This window comes from Citrus sinensis, chromosome 9 (assembly GCF_022201045.2).
Source record: "Citrus sinensis cultivar Valencia sweet orange chromosome 9, DVS_A1.0, whole genome shotgun sequence".
Classification (NCBI taxonomy): domain Eukaryota; kingdom Viridiplantae; phylum Streptophyta; class Magnoliopsida; order Sapindales; family Rutaceae; genus Citrus; species Citrus sinensis.
In genome coordinates this window covers 26780535-26799811 of record NC_068564.1, presented here as the reverse complement: position 1 = coordinate 26799811, position 19277 = coordinate 26780535, and the positions used below count along the sequence as shown (strand labels likewise).

The 19277-nt window shown below is 34.7% G+C and overlaps 1 protein-coding gene and 1 long non-coding RNA gene across 2 annotated transcripts; both read right to left on the bottom strand.

Annotated features, from left to right (window-relative positions):
- Positions 1-4223: 4223 nt before the first annotated feature.
- Positions 4224-5020, bottom strand: LOC102624282 (uncharacterized). Its single transcript, XR_370072.4, has 2 exons — positions 4687-5020; positions 4224-4460 (listed from the first exon to the last, which is right to left on the bottom strand). It is a non-coding gene; the product is annotated as an uncharacterized LOC102624282 (long non-coding RNA).
- A 2880-nt stretch (positions 5021-7900) lies between these two features.
- On the bottom strand, positions 7901-8764 carry LOC112497975 (putative F-box/FBD/LRR-repeat protein At3g59240). The gene has a single exon (XM_025097849.2). It carries the CDS (start codon positions 8762-8764, stop codon positions 7901-7903), a length of 864 nt encoding a protein of 287 aa, XP_024953617.1.
- Between the last annotated feature and the right edge of the window lie 10513 nt (positions 8765-19277).

Genomic DNA, 19277 nt, shown 5'->3' with positions numbered 1-19277 from the left:
GTCAGGGACAACTTTTTAGGGATGAATTTCAGTTTCGACGGGCTGTAGAGGTATTTTCTCTTCGGGAGGGATTCAAATTATGCATTATCGAGAATGGTCCTGATTTGATCCACCTTGAGTGTTCTTTATTACGATGTGATTGGAAAATTGTGGGAGCAAAGATATCAACAGGGAACTCTTTCATTGTTAAAGATATTTCACTGACCCATGCTTGTCATATAAAACGAGCATTTAAGTGTACAAGCAAGTGGATAGCTGCAAATTATCTCCATTTATGGAAGCAGAATCCAGAAACGGCCTCTGTAGAGGTTAAGCAACAAATCATTCAAACATTCGGAGTTGTATGCCCGGAATGGAAGATTTTTAAAGCAGAAAAGCGTGCACAACAACTTCTGGGCAAAGATCACGTGCAGGGATATACAAGGCTTACACAGTTGAAGACCGAGATTGAACGAATAAACAGCCACAACATTGTAGTGTTGGAGACTAAAGACGAAGACAGTGGATGTAGTAAAATATTTCATAGGATGTTTGTATGCTTCCATGAACCAGCCTTTACTTTTAAGATGAACTTTCGTAATTTCATCGCAGTTGATGGCTGGGTTATAAACAGCGTACATAAAAGTGTCATGCTGGTTGCTGCTGCTCTTGATGGAAACAATGACATTCTACCAATTGCCCTCGCCGAAGTGGAAATAGAGGACTTTAACTCTTGGTATTTTTTCCTTAATAATTTAATTCGAGCGTTGAGAAGGGAAAATGGAGAGGGACTATGCATTATCACAGATGGGGATAATGGGGTTCTTGAAGCCATCGAAGATTGCATTCCTCTGGCTCACTGTAGACAATGCTGCTGCAGCATTTACAATCAGATGTTGGTACAATTCCCTGATCCACCTGTGAAAGACTTATTCTGGGCTGCCTGTCGTAGCACGTCGGAAGTGCAATTCACAAGGTACATTAAAATGATACAAAGTTCAAGCATTGAATGCCATCAGTGGCTGTTTCAAACACAATGGAAGAAATGGGCGTTGCATTGCATGCCAGTTTGGGTCAAATGCACAAATGTAACCATCATGCTCACAGTATACCTTCGAAACAGTTTCGCAAAATTTTTTAGCCTTAGCATTGCTGATAGGTTTGCAGCAATTTCATCTTTCATAGCAGATACATATGAACGACGACGATTGTCAGGTTGGAATTGGTTGAGGAATAAAATAACTCCATCAGTTCAGCAGCAAATTCGTAACCGTGTCATACAAGGTCAACAAATCAGGATATTATATTCAACAGGGCGCCAGATGAAAGTTGAGGATACTGATTCTATGACTTATGAGGTGGACATTACTTCAATGACTTGCACATGTCGATTGTGGCAACTATCAGGGATTCCGTGTTCTCATGCTTGTAGATGCTTAGAAGAACTAGGTGAGAACATTGAAGACAATGTTCACCAACTTTTCTCGATGGACCAATATCGGACAACTTATGCCTCAGGTATGGATAAACTTCCCGAACGATCTAAATGGCAGCTGAAATTATGTGATGAAATCCTGCCGCCCTCCGCACTAGACAACACATCATTTATTGCTGATGATTTATATGACCAAACTTTGGTGCCAACTCAGAATGACACGAAAGAGACTCATGTCGAGGCATCTGGTGCTAAGGTTAGTGTAGATAACAAGTTTGTTTCTTCCTCTATTTATGTTTATCTCCAATATGCAAATATTAGCAACTCATATTTGGAACACTTGCATTTATCATAGACCAATTTCTCATCCGCCCATGAAAGCTTCTATAACGAATGAAGTCTTGTAACGTCACCTCAGCCTCTACAGAAGGCAGAATAAGTAAGATTTTTACATTTTTCCTCATCGCCAACAAATATTGCTCCCTCACTTTCAAGTTTTGTTCATTTGCATGCAGGTTTTTAAATAAGACGAATTTTCCATATAAGCGAACGGAGACCACGCATCCTTATGATGACAATATTAAGAATAAGATTTCACTGAATAATTAATTTCTTGTAGCGTGACACCTCAGCATCAATTGTGCTCTAATTGTCCTTAAAAGATAAAACATGGAGCTGAGTTTGCATGTTTTGTTCTTCAAATTTAATCTGTCACAAGGGTGTAACTAGGTTTCCTTATCTCTCCCATGGTGCAAGGCATGATGAATCCTAGATATCACTACTTTATCGACCTTTAATCCCTCTAAAGTAATTTACTATTGTACTTATGCCAAGTTTAGTGTTCTTTTATTTCCTTCAATGCACAACAATGTGTGTCCAATCTTCAATAACAATTCAAGTTCAAGGCAAATTCCAATTGTTATGCATTTTTAATATCATAACTGGAGATCCGGAAATGTTTGATTGTCGCTGCGACCTAAGCGTCTACCAAAATACGCGTATAGGTCAGATCTGTCAAAAGCATCACCATTAACCATGATGCTTTCTCTAAAGACATACATCTTCACACAAATGAAAGATATTGCCTACTAATAATTACCCAGTCACTACAATAACTATCATAATAAACTACAAAGTGATGACATAATGCATGTCTATGGGTAAATTTATACAATAAATGCATACTTCTAATTGTTCAAAGGACAATCTGCATCTTCAACTGGTCCTCTGTTTGCTGATAGAAGAATTTCATAGGTTCTAATATAAATAACCTGAAGAATAAACCCAATAGTACAACATCATCACAATGGAAAAGCATTTCTATTGGACAATGTACAGTAGTCCTGCCACCCACCTAACTGATACACACGGACATACTGATAGACTTAAACAACACATGTCGCATGCAATTGCAATGTCTCAGCATTCATAAAGCTAAACCATCTGACAAAATGTTGTATCAGACACCGTCGTAAATAAATGAGTTTACTTATATAACTTCCCAGCGTACTAATTTCTCTAGGCAGGTACTCAATTCCATATGGAACAACTACCTAAAAGCAACGTGAAGCGATGCTGATTCAATGACACTTAAATGAAGATGTTTTAATGCATACACAATACTAAACATCATAATAACAAACACGTGAACAAAGCAATAACCATCTTCTTCGAATCAAAATAAGAGAGATGTCGAATTTTGCAACTGCCATTGCCAGAATGGCCTCCTCAAAATAAAGCAGAATAGAATAAAAAGCACCAAAAATTTTATAAACCCAAAGAAATACTGCCTAACTAGTTTATTGTGGTCCAACCAAAGACTTACCACAAAGCTTACCTATAATGCAAGCACCAATTTCGGTGTGCATTGTTTCTGGTTCAATGTGTAAAAACAAATTTCACATTAATAACGTTACGAACATAAATGCATCTTCATTCACATAAAGTCCAAACGAAGATACCTTATAAAGACAAAAAACGGAGAGGTTTGTATCTATAGTATATGAAACTAACAACACGTGATGAACATCAAGCCAAGTCGAGATATTTTATTAGCAATAGTAGTAAATTGCTTCATTTTTTATTTTATTGTCATTTCATTTTCAGCTAAATAATTCCACAAACTTAATCAACTGCCAGTCATCATGGTTTCGATAATCATCTGCCAGGCACACAACACTTTACCAATTTCCATAATACATATGAAAATTGCACATATATTGGAATAATTAAGGATTTTAATTTAACAACAAAGAGAGTATCTTCATTTCAAAACTACTAACTACAAAGCTTCTTAGTTATCATTCTAACATAATTTGCTTATAATATGTTTTTATAATGTTATTGTTCATATTATTCATTTAATTAACAAATCAAAAGTAAGATTACTCTCATTACTCAGGCCTATAATATTCTTAAGTATACAACATCATACTTAATTTATCCATGCTTAATAATATATTTCACACCTCAGCACTAGTCCAATTGCTTCATGTATATATATATATGCAGATATATTTTGATTTAACCAATTATATTTTGATATATATGACTGACAACATATGAACCTCAATAGACATTGTTTTGCCTGTGCATAAGGAAAACAATACATAAAAAAGGGCTAAAACATCCTATCTTGTCAACACCATATACTCTCGCGGCTTCCTGATAACAGTTTTTCTCTAAATTTCCCTGCATTTTCAGGATGTTATATACAATTGTCGAAAGTACCTTTCAATCAACTATTTAGGCAAAATTTCTTAAATGACAAGTTTTCTTGCAAATGCAACATACAGCAATTTACCCAATAAGACATAATGGTTAATAATCATTATGATATCCACAATTATTGCCATATATCATATGTTCTCATTTGCATAGTTCGAGGATCTGTATCAACTTCAAAATAAATTTATCTTCATAACAAACTGACTCACTTTGTTGCTATAACATACAACATCACCAGCTGAATTCGCACATTTGTTGCTTACTCGAAGTTAAGCTCCCATGCCATTATCTCAGTCGGTGATCTCATAGACATGAAGTTCTGCAACTTTCGCAACACAAGCAACAACCACCAGTTATTAACAAGCATAACAAAAAATAATATAATTTTGCATATGGGAAGTAAAAGTAAGTGAAAATAATAACTTCAACAATTCATTTTATAACAATTATTCACTTATTTCACTATATCGACTGCTAACAATTAAACTCTTCATACAATCCGTAAGAACAATAATCGGTGTCCAACATAAATCTAAAAGATTTACCTTTCTGTCCATGTAATCGGCGTCCGAACATGCCTGAGCAGTCACCAAATTTGGGGTCTTGCCATTGATCGCGAGGAGACAATTAGTACGTCTTCCCCACTGTGCCACAGCCACGAGCGATGCAGTGATTTCGACTGATTTCCCAATTACTTACACTTTTCTTTTCTTTTTATTTTTCCTTCGGTTATTTGACATTGCTTTTACCGGCCACACCATTTGTCTTCTTTAATTTGCTGTTCTTTTACTGACCGTTCGATTTCACTACTCTTGAATCCAACAGATAAATCACAATAGGACAAAATTGCGGGTATGTTCCAACCGGTGGAAGGAAGTTTTGGCCTTTAGTGAGTTCAAATAGCCATATCATTTCTCTAATTATTTTTATTTATTTTTATGCAAAATTTATCATGTGATTGCCATTTAAATGATTTTTTCTTCTTTTGATTTGATATTATGAAAACCTAAAGAAATCGTAACATGGTTTTCTTGTTCGTGTTAGAATAATAAAAAATTAAAAAAAAAAGTAGGTTACGAACCTCCCCAAAAAAAAAAAATTTTAATTCTCCTCAATCTAACCCAAATTATCAAGTAATAAAAAACCAATTAAAATCGCTTCTAAGGACTTTGGATTGCATATCAAATTATACAGTTGCTTGAGATTACAACAAAGGGCAAAGATAGAAAAGTATTCTCAAATTATATTTAGGTTTGAGAATTGTGAGGAATGCAAAAATTAAAGATGGCAACTACAACATTTTACGTGCGAATACAATTAGCTTGGTAAGTTGTGTTGGGATAAAATTTTCCCATGCTATTACCATCAATATAATACAATTATTCTGACATAACCAAATTCCGTAGCACACAATTAGCTTGATGATTCGGAATCTCGTTATTCACATGGAGATAGCAGCTCAATTTTGTGCAGTAACAGCGATCATGGGGAGTGATTGCAAGATTTTAAAAAATCCAATCACTGTAATCAAACTAAGCCACAAAGATATAATAGCGTTAAGTTCTAATGAAATTCAGGAATCTGAATTTTTGAAAGAAAATTAATCAGTCAAAGTTGATTGGTAAGATGAATCCCTCTCGGATTCATCTTAAGCATTTGATTTAAACAATCAATTCATCTTATATCATGGGAGAACTGAATGGAAGCATTTGACGTTTTCGAGTGTATAGAATTTAGCCGATGACAATTTGTCCAGAAAATTTCTTTTAAGCACCCAACTACAAAACTTTGATGCATCCTATACTAGCATGGATGTCCTATTTGATATTGAAATGCTATAACTTTCAAGTCTGTAGAAAAAAAAATTAATTATGAAATAAAAGTTAATAATCTATAGTAAATACAACTTCTAAATAATAATTTTGATAAAAAAAAAAGTAAAGATGTTATAGGTTTTTCATAATACAAGTATAAGAACAAAACTTAGTTTTCAAGTTATAACAGCTAGTGTTTATTAAACACTTTAGAGTTATAGTATTTAAACTGCAACTGTCCAGCCTCAATATCAATCAAAACCTTAATTAGTAGTAGACTATGACGGGCTAGTAATCTTTTCTTCTAAATCCACCATATTTACTCTGTTTTCTACATCCATAGGCAGCAACGAAACCGGATAGCACAAGAAGTTAGCTTGTTTTGATCTGCATATAAAAGCAATGAGCTTTTGAAGGCATTCAGAAACAAAGATGAAGATGAATGATATCTTCTCTTTGAATTTATATGGTCATATTTGTGAAAATGTCCTGATCAAATCTCATGTACTAAAAAATACACATGTTGATACAACCTTCCACATTCAGTTGGATCAACCTGAATGTTTACAAGAAGGGCAGCCCATCGATGAGTCCAATTATGAGCAGCCCATGAAGGAAGCCACATCACATGTTGAGGAAGAAGCAACTCGTAATGAACGGTACACAGGCACACGAGTGAGAAGACCCCCTGGGTGGTTTAAAGATTATGTCGTGTAGTGAAATTGATAGGGCTCTATATTTGCTGGGAGGTGTATCACATGTACATGACACGAATCCAACAATGTTCATTCCAATACGTTTTCTTCATAGATTCTCTTTTGTGTTTCTAATTCACAATTCAAAATAATCAAACAATTGATACATAGGCTTAATAAATTCCAGTGCCACAATCAAGGAAACTCCTTTACCTCTCTGTTAATCTTGCTGGGATTACTTAACACCTAAATGCCTCAAAGCAATAGTTATGCAACACAAACACAAACAAGACTTTCTCGAAAGTCGAAACCAGTTGAATTGTCAAAAGAAAATTTCCACGCCAAATTAAAGAACCCCTAATTCATAATCATAAATGGACCAATTGCCTAGGCCTTCTCCCTTCGTGGATCTTTAAGTCAGGCCTGTTTGTTTCCCAAAAGTCATTTTCTTTCAGATTTTGTACTGACTGGGGCTACGCCGATCCTGCATTTTCTACCACTGCAAAACCTTTTCAGGCCTTGCAAAATGTTGAAACCACATTTTAGAATGTGTGGACGACATATGTTATACATGTCATTTATGTTTATGTATCATGAACAAAGTATAATACATACTAGATAATTATAATCACATAATCAGAGAATTAGTGGCATCATTCAATGTCATCGTGGTTTAGAAAAGTATATTCAGATCAATTGAAGTTCACTACAGCAGAGAATTAGTCATTTAATGAAAAAAAGAAAAAAGAAAGCTATAAACAAGTTCTGATAAAGTCATTCTTTAGCACAATGAAAATATAAAAATATACCTGGTAAAGAGTACAGGACAATTTCAGAACTTTGACATCATGAAGTCCATTGAGGATTTTAGATATGCGATGACAAATTTCTTTAGTCCCCATGTGCTCCCCGATAGTTTCCAAGAAAATGAAAGCATTTTGTAAAGAGTTTAAGCCCTTCAAGTTGAAGTCAGGTAACAGTGGAGCAAAAATATTGAAAGACTCAAGATTTGAGCAAGCAATCTTAAGCTTGTAGTTGTCCAATTCATCACCACCAAACTCAATACGCTCAAGTGTCAAAGACTTCAAACTATTGGAAGAAATGTCAAGAATCTTCAAATCAGGAAAACAACGTGAATCCATTTTCAAATTCTCAAGAAGGGGAGAACTTGAAATAAGTTTAAGAAAGAAACTATGGTCCAATAACTTGACATTCTTTAAATCAAGCGACTTGAGCCAACTAAAACCAAATCAAGTAGGTGGTAACTTTAAAACACACTTGTCAATCTCCCGACCAAAATGTAACTTCAGTGCCTCCAATGACTCACAAATTACCTTACAGCTGCGCAAACCTTTTGGTTCACTTAATAAAAACTCATCTACGGTCAGATACTTTAAACTGGTTGTTGAAATATCAAGACTCAAGAAATTGTGGAAAAAACACTCTTTCATATACAAGTTCTCAAGGAGGGGACAACTTGAAAGAAACTCACGGAACAAGTTGTAATCCAATACATCAACATGTTGTAAATCAAGAGACTTTAGCCGGCTAAAGCCAGCACAAGTAGGCAGATTTAAGACACCCTGGTACTCTCGGTTGCCAAAATCTAACTTCAATGAAACCAATGACTCACAAGTTACAAGGGAACGGGGCAACTTAATGGGCTCGTCTGAAATTATATCAAGATCAAGAACTTGCACGTTTCGTCGTGCCACAACAGCAATCCATCTGTAAAGTGTATAATCATCGACGCGATTCAAGCAAGAAAGGCGAAATCTATGAATACTAAGGGAACCATTTTGAAACAACAATACCCAGTTGACAAAATCTTTGAACTTTTCATTGGTTGTTTGAAGTGACCATCTTTCTAGCGGATTTGACCAAATATTTTGAATATTGAAGTTCAAGTAAGGAATTGAAAGCCACAAGTACCTCCATTTTCGCGAAACAGCGCTCACTCTAGCAACATCAATTGTCTCCAGGAATGAGAAGATATGATGGACAATGGGCTCTGGAAGATTGCTGAGTCTATCACCATCTTCGCCGCCAACATTAGAACATACGCCGCATGTCAATTTTGAAATTTTAGGGCTTCTTTGAAGAGCATTTTCCATTGATTTGAAATAAAATTTGGGAGGTGTTCTGGTTAGGCTTCTATGTCGCGGATGATTATTTATGGGCTGAATTGAAAACTTATCCCCTCAAGTAAAAGAGATTTGAGCTCCGACCCAGAAATTTGTACGGCCGGAAACTGAATGATTTTCCCGCTTCTTTTTTATCTGATGAGAGTGGGCCTCAGCTATACATACTCCGCCCGCCCAATAAGAAGAAGACAATATAACTGTATAAGACGACAATAATAGCTCTTTCATAAAGAATACTGTAAGGTAGCGTTTACTTTTTAGATTGGATTGAAAATCCTGAGGAGTGAAAATTTTAGGATTGGGAGTGTGGAGTGGGAGTAGGTTGTTTACTTACACTAGAATAGAAGTATGGAATAGAGATCAGAATTCAATTTATGTATTTATTTTGTCTTGGATTGTGAGTAAATAGTTTCAAATTATAATTTTATCCTTATTTAAAGAATTATAATTTTTAATTACAAAACTAATAAAAAATATATTTAATGAATAATATTTATTTTATTATATTTTTAAATTTATTATAATTATTAATATTCTTAATTATGAACAATAAATTATTAATTTTAATATAAAGTGAAACCTTATTTTATTTAATATAATTATATTAAATTTATTATTATATAAAATAATAATATAATATTATTTAGTACAAAATTAATATTTTCTTAGAATAAACTATTTATTATTATTATTATTAAATAAATATAGTACTATTATTTTTAAAATAAATATAATAATATTATATTTATTAATTCTCTATTAATATAATAATATTATTTTAAAATAATTTTAACTTAAAATTAATGTAAATTATTATTTAGTTAAATATAATATTATTATTCAAATAAATATAATAATATTATTCAAATAAATATAATATTATTTATTTTATTTTATTAATTATAAAATATTAAATTAAATTAAATTAAAAAAATAAAAGGGTAAAAAAGGGAGAGGTGGGAGTGGATTCCCACTCCCACTCCCCACTCCAAAAATGGATGGGGCCCACAGAGTGGGATTCCCACTCCCTTCCCATTTTAAGGAAGTAAATGCTGGAGTAGGAGGAATCCACACTCCTCACTCCCACTCCAGCAAGTAAACACAGCCTAAATGTAAGTTAAAATTAGCTCTTCTACTGCAGAGTAAGCTTCACAATACAATTTCAAAACGAAAAGTTTCATTTTCCCATGGGGTGAAGCAACCATAAAACTAGTAGAAGATTTGATGATTTGCATGGTATACTCTGTTTTGGGCCCTCTTGAACTGATGAGTTGAAGCAAGTAGAAACGAAAGCGAATCAAGCAAAAACATAACCTACCGGTAGGGGTGGGCAAAAAAAGTTGATTAATCAAAAACCGAACCGAACCGATCGGTTCGGTTCGGTTTTTTTGCGGTTTTTTTACTCTCAAAAAACCGAAAAAATAATATAGTATAAATAGTAAAACCAGTCGGTTCGGTTTTCGATTTTTAAAAAAAAACCGAAAAACCGAACCGATTATAAAATAAACCGAAATACGAAATCCCTAAATCTACTTATTCTAATTCTGTAAACCAATTGTCCACTTCAAATTCCTTCAGTTCTGAGTTCTGATCTTCAGCCACTGAACTCGTGACCTTCAGTTGCTGGAATCTTGTCCCCGTCGCTTGTCTCCGCCGTTGCTAGTTGCTGCTGCTGCCGCTGCTCGTCACTGCTGCTCATCGCTGCTGCTCGTCGCTGCTGCAGCCGCTGTCATCTGGCAATATCGTGATCTCCACAAAGCTACAACTTGTGAGTTGATTCTTCATTTCTTTCTCTTTTTTTTCTTTTTCTTTTCACCACGTGATGCTGATGGTGGAGATCTTGCAAAGAACAGTAGAGGAACAAGGATTGGCTTTTGGTGGTGCTGGTGCTCCGGTAAAGGAGGAAGAAAGGACAAGAGCCAGGGCCAGGGAACAAGAAAAGATAAGAGCAGATCGTCAGCTAAGAGAAGAACAAGACGCTGCATATCTTGAAGCTCTCAAGCTAGACCGGGTATGTGCCACCAGGTCGTTCGTTCTCTAAATTCAGAATGGACAATTTACATTCTTTGAGTTAATTGAAAACACCACGTGATGGGCAAGATGTCAACTTGACCAGCTACAACTCATAGATAGCAGTTCTAAGTTCTAACCACGGCCAGAAAAAATAATAAAAATAAATAAATAAATAAATAATAAGAGACAAAAGTCACACTTCTTAGTTGTTAACATCATATTATATGAACCTTTAACATTCTCCAGGGATCTCTGATCTTTGGAAAATAAGAAAATTAATAAAAGAGCTTAAAGCCACCTTTACAGATGTTTTGTTATTTACTACTTTTAATTCATGAAATTTTGATTATACAACTTTACCTAGCCAGCTAGTTGCTCAAATTGTACACTGATTCGGTGCATTAATTAAGGAGTCTATATTTATCAATGAATATGGGAATCAATTCTTGTACATATATTGTTCTATGTGCGTACAATTGATATTAGTTAGTAAAATTATTGAGCATCAGGTTCTTTTTATTTGTTGCTGCTGTTGTGTTGATTTGTTGCTGCTGTGATGTTGATTTTTTGTGAAGAATGGAAAATTATGATGAGGAGGAAGTGCAAGAGGTGGAGGTTGATGATGGGAAAAAAAGAAAAATACCTTTGAGATCAAATGTTTGGGCTCATTTTACCAAACTACCTTGTGGAAACAAAGGAAAATGTCATCATTGCCGTAAAACCTTTGCAGCTAATAGAGGAAATACCACTAATTTGAAGAATCATTTGGATAGATGTAGGTCATATCAAGATGTAAAGGTTGAAGGGGATCCGAAGCAACAAGTACTTTTCCGTCAAAAGGGAAAAGATAAAGATGATGGAGTTGTTAAAGTTAGTGGCGGATTTAGTCAAGAGGCTTGTAGAATGGCACTTGTGAAGATGATCGTCAAGGATGAATTACCTTTTAGCTTTGTGGAGGCCGAAGGATTTTTAGAGTTTATGCAAACTTGTTGCCCAAGATTTGATGTGCCATCGCGAAGAACAATTACAAGGGATATTCTTGAATTGTATCAGCATGAAAAAGGGTTGTTAAAAAGTGTCTTGGGTGCAAGCAAGCAGAGGGTGTGTATTACCACAGATACGTGGACATCAATTCAAATGTCTAACTACATGGTCATTACTACTCATTTTATTGATGCGGAGTGGGTGTTGCACAAAAGGATTCTTAGTTTCACACCTATAGCTAATCATAAAGGAGATGGTATTGGGAAGCTAATTGAGACGTGTTTGATTGATTGGGGGATTGAGAGATTGTTCACAATTACAGTGGACAATGCAAGTGCCAATAAAGTTGCAATAACTTATGTGAAGAAGAAGTTAGCAAATTGGAGTGTGAATTCAATGATTTTGAATGGTTTATATATGCATGTGAGGTGTTCAGCACATATAATAAATTTGATTGTGCAAGATGGGTTGGCGGTGGTGAATCATTCAATAGCTAGTATTCGCAATGCAGTAAAATATGTTAGATCCTCTCCAGCAAGATTGCAAAAGTTTAAAACATGTGTTGATAGGGAAAAAATCTCATATGGAGGGCTTATGGTGTTGGATGTGCCTACTAGATGGAATTCAACATATTTGATGTTGCATAAAGCGGTTGTGTTTGAAAAAGCATTTGATAGGATGAAGGAAGATGATGGACATTATGTTAATTGGTTTGTTGAGGAGGAGGGTGAAAAGAAGAGGGAGGGGCCACCGAGCGATGACGATTGGGGAAATGCAAGGAGGTTAGTCAATTTTTTATCGGTTTTTTATTGTGTGACCTTGAAATTTAGTAGCTCTCTTAATGTCACTTCCAATGATTACTTAAATGAAATGGCAAGAGTTCTAATTCATTTGAAGTCACTTGCTACTTCTAGTGATGATTTGTTAAGAAAAATGGCCGAAAAAATGGAACAAAAGTTTGCCAAATATTGGGGTGATTCTTTTGATCAGGTTAACATGTTATTATTTGTAGCAAATGTGCTTGATCCTAGATGTAAATTGGAGTTTGTTACATTTTGTTTTAGTAACATGTATGAATCTAGGAAGGTTGAAGAATTGAAATCTAACATTAAGGAGTTGTTGATGAAGCTATATAATAGCTATATTGGTGGGAGTGATGTGAGGAATAGTGGTGGTGTTTGTTGTGGTGATATCTATGATGGTAGTAGTGGTGGTGGTGGTGGTGGTGGTGGTGGTGGTGCTAGTGCTAGTAGTAATATAATGTCAATTGATCTTTTTTCATCTTTCAAAATGATGAAGCAAAGTTCAAATGATGACATTAGTTCGAAAAATGATGTTGAAAAGTACTTGACGGATGTTAATGAGAGTGCTAGTGATGCCCATTTTGATATTTTGACTTGGTGGAAGTTGAATGGGCATAGGTATCCAATTTTGTCTCAAATTGCCAAGGATGTTTTGGCAATTCCAGTGTCTACTGTAGCTTCGGAATCAGCATTTAGCACAGGAGGGCGTGTTCTTGATCCTTTTAGAAGTTCTTTAACTCATAAAACTGTTGAGTCATTGATTTGCACTCAAAATTGGCTTCGCTCAACTCTATTAGGAGAACGGATAATACAACCTACTCAGGAGGAAACTGAATTCTATGAAGTTATTGAAGCAGGTAATATGTTACTACTATATTTTGATATGTTGTTTTAGTTATTTCTCTCTTAACTAATCATTCTAATATTTTTGTTTAATTTGTTAATGTAGAATTTGGTAGGCCAATAGTAGCTCAACAAGAACAAGCAGCTGAGGAGTAATTGAGATTATGATTTATTTTGATTTGAACTTGTTATTTGAACATATTATGTGTTATTTGAATATGTTATGTGTTATTGAACATTATTTGAGACATATTTTGATTTTTTGTTTGTTAATTTTTTATGTTTGTGGTAGATTTATTAATTTAAGATTTTAAATTTAAAAAAAGCCCAAAATGGGCCCATAATCGAAATAATCGAACCGAACCGAATCGAATCATTTCAATTAATCGAGTATTTGATTATTTTGGTAATTTAATTAATCGCGATTATGATTTTAAAATAATCGTAATCGAACGATTATGAAAAATTTAGTAAAAAACCGAACCGAACCGAACCGCGCCCACCCCTACCTACCGGAGGGGCTAAGGAGTAGGCTTGGCACAATCCGGGTCCGGTCCGGGTTTTGGTGTTGCCCGGGACCGGACCGGATGAGAGAAATACAAGACCGGACCCGAGTTAAAACCCGATTTTTTCGGGTCCGGTCCGGGTTTTGATTCGGGCTTTCTAAACCCGCATGTGATGTGAGAAACATATCCAACCTGGTCATGTCATGAATTTTCCTTCCATATTCATATCCCCGTCTAATTCACTCTTGTGATGCGATGACGCAAACTGTTTCCATTTGAATTTCTTTACATGTGTTTCATGTTAAGGTGAAGACACATTTACGCTAAATGGTTGACGACAAGTGTGGCATGGTGCAACCTTCGTAACACAGCTGGACCTCATTTTACCACAAGCCCTTTAGCCTTTAGTCCGATTTCTTCACCTTTTACGCTAAATGGCCATTCTACCACACTTTTATAGCAAAGAGTCAACATTCCATAAATACTCGATGACTTCATTTCATGCATGATGGCGTGCGAGATCAGTTGGGCTCCATTATTCATGCAATTACTGTGTTCATTGGGCGGCTTATAAAAGTTAAGATTATTAAGCTCAAATGTAGGCTATTTCAGTGGATTTGGGTCCCGAATTATTTGATAATTGAATGTTCACTTTGCCCATAAATAGAGACGGATCTTGAAGCTAGAGTCGTTGGAGTATCGTTGAAGTTCTCTATCAATTTGAGAAGTTAAAGAATATTTTATGAGAAGTAATTCCTAAGCATTTGAGAGAATTAAAAGGTTCTTGTGCGATTCGAGAGCTTGAGTATACTAAGGTTTTGGGTTGTAAAATAAGTACTCCAATTCTTATATTCTCCATTTTCATAATAAAATATTCTTCTTTTTCTTTGCTCGTGAACGTGGGTTAAAAAACTGAACTACATATATCATATGTGTGCTTTTTGTGATTATTTCTATTTTTTTTTCTATCACCCTCATCAATATTTGCCATATAATTTGAGACCATTGTAACAATTATGAAATTAAAACCCCCATGGATATTATCATTTTATTATCAAAGTTATTCTGACATATTATGTCAATACCATAATTTACCAAAAAATGAATTTTACTACCAAGCGTCATTATCAATTCACTACTATTCTGTTAAGAACGTTAAAAATTTGTTGATATCTTGTTGATTTTATAAGGGCATCAAAGACATTTCCAGTTGTAAGAGTAAAATTATTTATTAATTAGATAGATAAATTATCATTTTACTACCAAGATTTTAGGGGAATTATCATTTTACTACTAAAGTTATTCTGATATATAATGCTTAAATTACAACGGGTAAAATTGTCTTTTAAAATCTTGGGGGTAAAATCGACTTTTAATTCAATTTCTGTTAAACATTCACATTTTTTTAACGGAATAGTAGTGAATTGATAACGGCACAAATGTTTAGTAGTAAAATGTACTTTTCGGCAAACCATGGTATTGACATAATATGTCATAATAACTTTGGTAGTAAAATGATAATTTTCCAAACCCCAAAAAAAAAAATCAAAATAATTTTGTTATCAATATCTTCAATTTAGCAAACTAGAGATTATAAATTCAAAATACAGTAATGATGCATAAATGTTGTCTCACCAAACCAATGATTACAATGTGTTTAATAATAGTTGACCTTTTGTATTATCATTAATGAGATAATATTACAATATCAATTAATAAATGAATAACGCATTATGTATGACATTATTAAAAGAACGAATTTTGTATCTGTTGGTGTAAATTTTTTCCCAACTTATTAGGTAAAAATTCCAATCAAGGACGACCCCCCTTTAGGACTGGGATTCCTCTTAGTTGGATCTAATGATGATGAGTTTTCCCTTTGAATTGATCTTAATGGGCCTTTGAGTCTCTTCTGGGTCTACTTCATTAGGAGGTGAAAATGTCCTTACCGAATGATACTCTATAAGCACAAGAAAAAGATCAAAGGGCACGCTTTGCCGGCATAAACCCTCAGACAGTCAAGTCAGTCACCAGATTTTTTCGATATGTAAATTTAGAGAGAGAAACATTAGAGAAAGAAAGTCAGTGTTTCTCCTTTTAAGTCTGTTTTTCTTATCTTTTAGTGAGAATAGAAGACATATTTATAAGCGAAGTTGATTTGACTTGAGTCCTAATTATTTTGATGACAAGTGTCATTGTTCTTGTGATGTTTGGTGACAATTGTTTGCTTGTGCCCATGTTGATTGACACATAGATATGCAAACTTATCCATAGATTAAAGAATTAAGCGTTTTTTACCTTAGGTTGTTTTTACTAAGACTCTGGGATGATGGTGTGTAATGAGTTGTGAGTTCGTGTTCAATACAAGCTTCTTCGCAGAACTTATCAAAAGTTTCATTTGTGTATTCTTTCCCATTATTAGACCTTATCTTTTGCATCATACAACCACTTTGATTCTCCACTAAAGCTTTATATTTCCAGCAAAATTTGGTATAATTATCAATAAATACAACGTAATATTTACTACCATTTAAAGATAATGTTTTCTGAGGTCCTCCAACATCTGTGTGTACAAGTTGCAGCTTGTGTATTGATTTCCATGTTGTTTGAGGGAAAGATTTTTTAGTTTGCTTTCCATATTGACAAGCCATACAATTTGCTAGCTTGTCCTCCAGCAAAGGAACACCTTTCACCAAATTATGTTTCTGCATATATAGAAGTCCATCACGGTAGAAATGCCTGAGCCTTCTATGCCACAATTCTGCATTAGTTACAATGCTGGAAAATGCTATTTGCTCCTTCTCCTCCAATCGATTTAAAGCAAAGCTTTTTGCTTTCATCTTCAACTTGAATACATCTCTACCTTCCACGTATTTGATCAAGCACCATTTGTCTTCAAATATAACTTTGAAGCCTTTTTCAATCAGCTGGTCAACACTAAGCAAGTTTTGGTCAATATTAGGCACATATAGAACATCGGTAATAACTTCAAACATGTTAAGCTTTTTAAAGCCACTGTTCCTTTCCCTTTGGCTGAAATAAATTCACCATTTCCAGTTTTTACTTTGGAAATGATTGTTTTATCAAGTTCTTTGAAGAGCTCTTGCTCATTAGTCATGTGGTTTGTGCAGCCACTGTCAATCAACCAGGAATCGTTAGAGCTGTTGCTTGTCACGAAGCATGTTGGGACAAAAAGTTGCTCTTTTTCATGTTGCTTACCACATTTTCTGCACTTGACACAGGCCTCCACCAACACTTCCTTTGTGAATGGTTTGTCTTTTTGCAGTGTGGGCATGCTGGATAGGTCTCATCCTTGTTCCTGTTGTTGTTGTTGCCAGCCTTTTTCTTTCTTTTTGTTGTTCGTGTCTTTACCTGCTCTTGAACTTTCTGCCTTGCTTGAAGAGCTCCCTCCATCGTTTCTTCTTTTCTCATCATTCTCTTTTGCTTTGGTGCTTGTAATGCATTTACCAATTCAGCCAAGGATATTCTTGACAAATCCTTAGATTCTTCTAGTGAAGAAATTTTAGACTTATATATTTCAGGCACAGTAACAAGAATTGTTTGCACAATTCGTTCATCAGAGAAGTCCTTACCAAGCAACCTCACCTCATTTACTATACTCTACAGCTTGTCAGAGTAGTCTTTGATGGTTTCTGTTTCCTTCATTTTCAGCATTTCAAACTCCCTAATCAAGTTGAGTGCCTGCATATTTTTAGTTCTTTCATTGCCCTGGTATTCCTTATTGAGGTAGTCCCATATACTCTTCGTTGACTCCAAATTCATAATTCTTGTAAAGATAGTGCTTGAAACAACAGTGAATAGGCAAGCTTTAGCTTTTGATTTCTTTGTCTTCCTCTCTTTGTGGGTCTTAAGTTGAGCCATTGTAGGATTTGCCGGCAATGGTGGCACATCATAATCTTCCTCTATAGCTTCCCAAAGATCTAATGCTTCCAGATAGACTGTCATTTTAACAGACCAGACTTGATATTTATCACCATAAAAAATTGGTGGTGTAATATGGGAGAAATCAGTTCAAGGTAATTATATTTGTGGTTTTTTGGTTATTGTGTTTTTGCTTTATGTTTAGACTCACACAACTCACAGGTCCTTCAAGAAAAAAAATGCTTTGACACCAATATGTAGATTTATTGCAGAGAACAAGGCAAAATATTTATAACAATAAAAGAAAAATATTTGAAAGTAACTAAAGGAAGAGAGATTTTAGTGGAATACAACTATTATTCACTCCAACACTTTTTTATACAGAGCTGGAAAATATAACAGAAAACAAAATATCTTTCTAATATCAAGTCACATCTAACCAAATATTCCTAAAGACTTGGTATGTTGACCAATTATTGAGCAAATCTGTTACTGAAGCAACTAAGACACGTTTCCAACAAACTTGTTTGTATTATCATACTATCATACTATATTTTTAAGGTCCTTGAACAGAGTTGTATGCAGACACAAATATCTTTCTATGTTCACGCTCCAGTTTTGTTTGAGGCACTAAAGTTGGGAATTTATTTCATTACCAAACAATATTTATTGAGGACTGAGGAGTTTGTTTCTTGCCCTATTTCCACATTCCTGAGATGGACCAGAGGCTGAACAATATTTTTTTTTTTATAGAACAGAGGCTGAACAATCTGTTGCAAAGGGTTGATTATGAAATCCTCGCTGTCACTGTTGTCGCCTTGTCGGATGTGTCGCAATTTAAAACAGCAATACTGTCACTGAAATTACAAGTTTTACTGCTGGTCATATATGCATATGCAAAAAGTTCGAGATAAGCATGACAAATTTTCTCCATTGCCAACTTTTGTATTCTGAACAACATTCTTATTTTTCTTGAATTTCAATGAGTCTTTAATTGCTAAATTATTTTCCTTAACTGAACCCTTTGTTTGGAGTAAATTAGAATTCGAAGGAAAACCAGGAGAAACATGGGAATTATCAGATTCCTTCATTGCTACTAGACTCAGCGGTAGCTTTTCAGAAGCAGAAGCATCACCAACTTCCTTCTCTTCTTTCAAAATCGGCATCGATCTTTTTACTCTCTTCAGAGTTAAACCAAGAGCAACAGAGACATTTGCACATCTCTCTTTTGCTTTGAACTCTCTACTGAGCTTTCCTTACTTGTCAGAGATATGCTACGACGAATTAAGGCACTGTTTGGCTCCTTCGTTCTATCCAATTTCCTTGGTGTTAGATTAATCCAAACGAAGTTCTTTTTTTTTTATCTGTTTGATCTCTTTGATGTTAGCTTAGACCATGGGAGACTAAAACTTTCCTCATATTGCATCTGCTCTCTCCGGCTTCCCATCAAAG

Coding starts and splice junctions, on each gene's coding strand:
- LOC112497975 (XM_025097849.2), bottom strand. CDS start 8,764: ATGGAAAATGCTCTTCAAAGAAGCCCTAAAATTTCAAAATTGACATGC.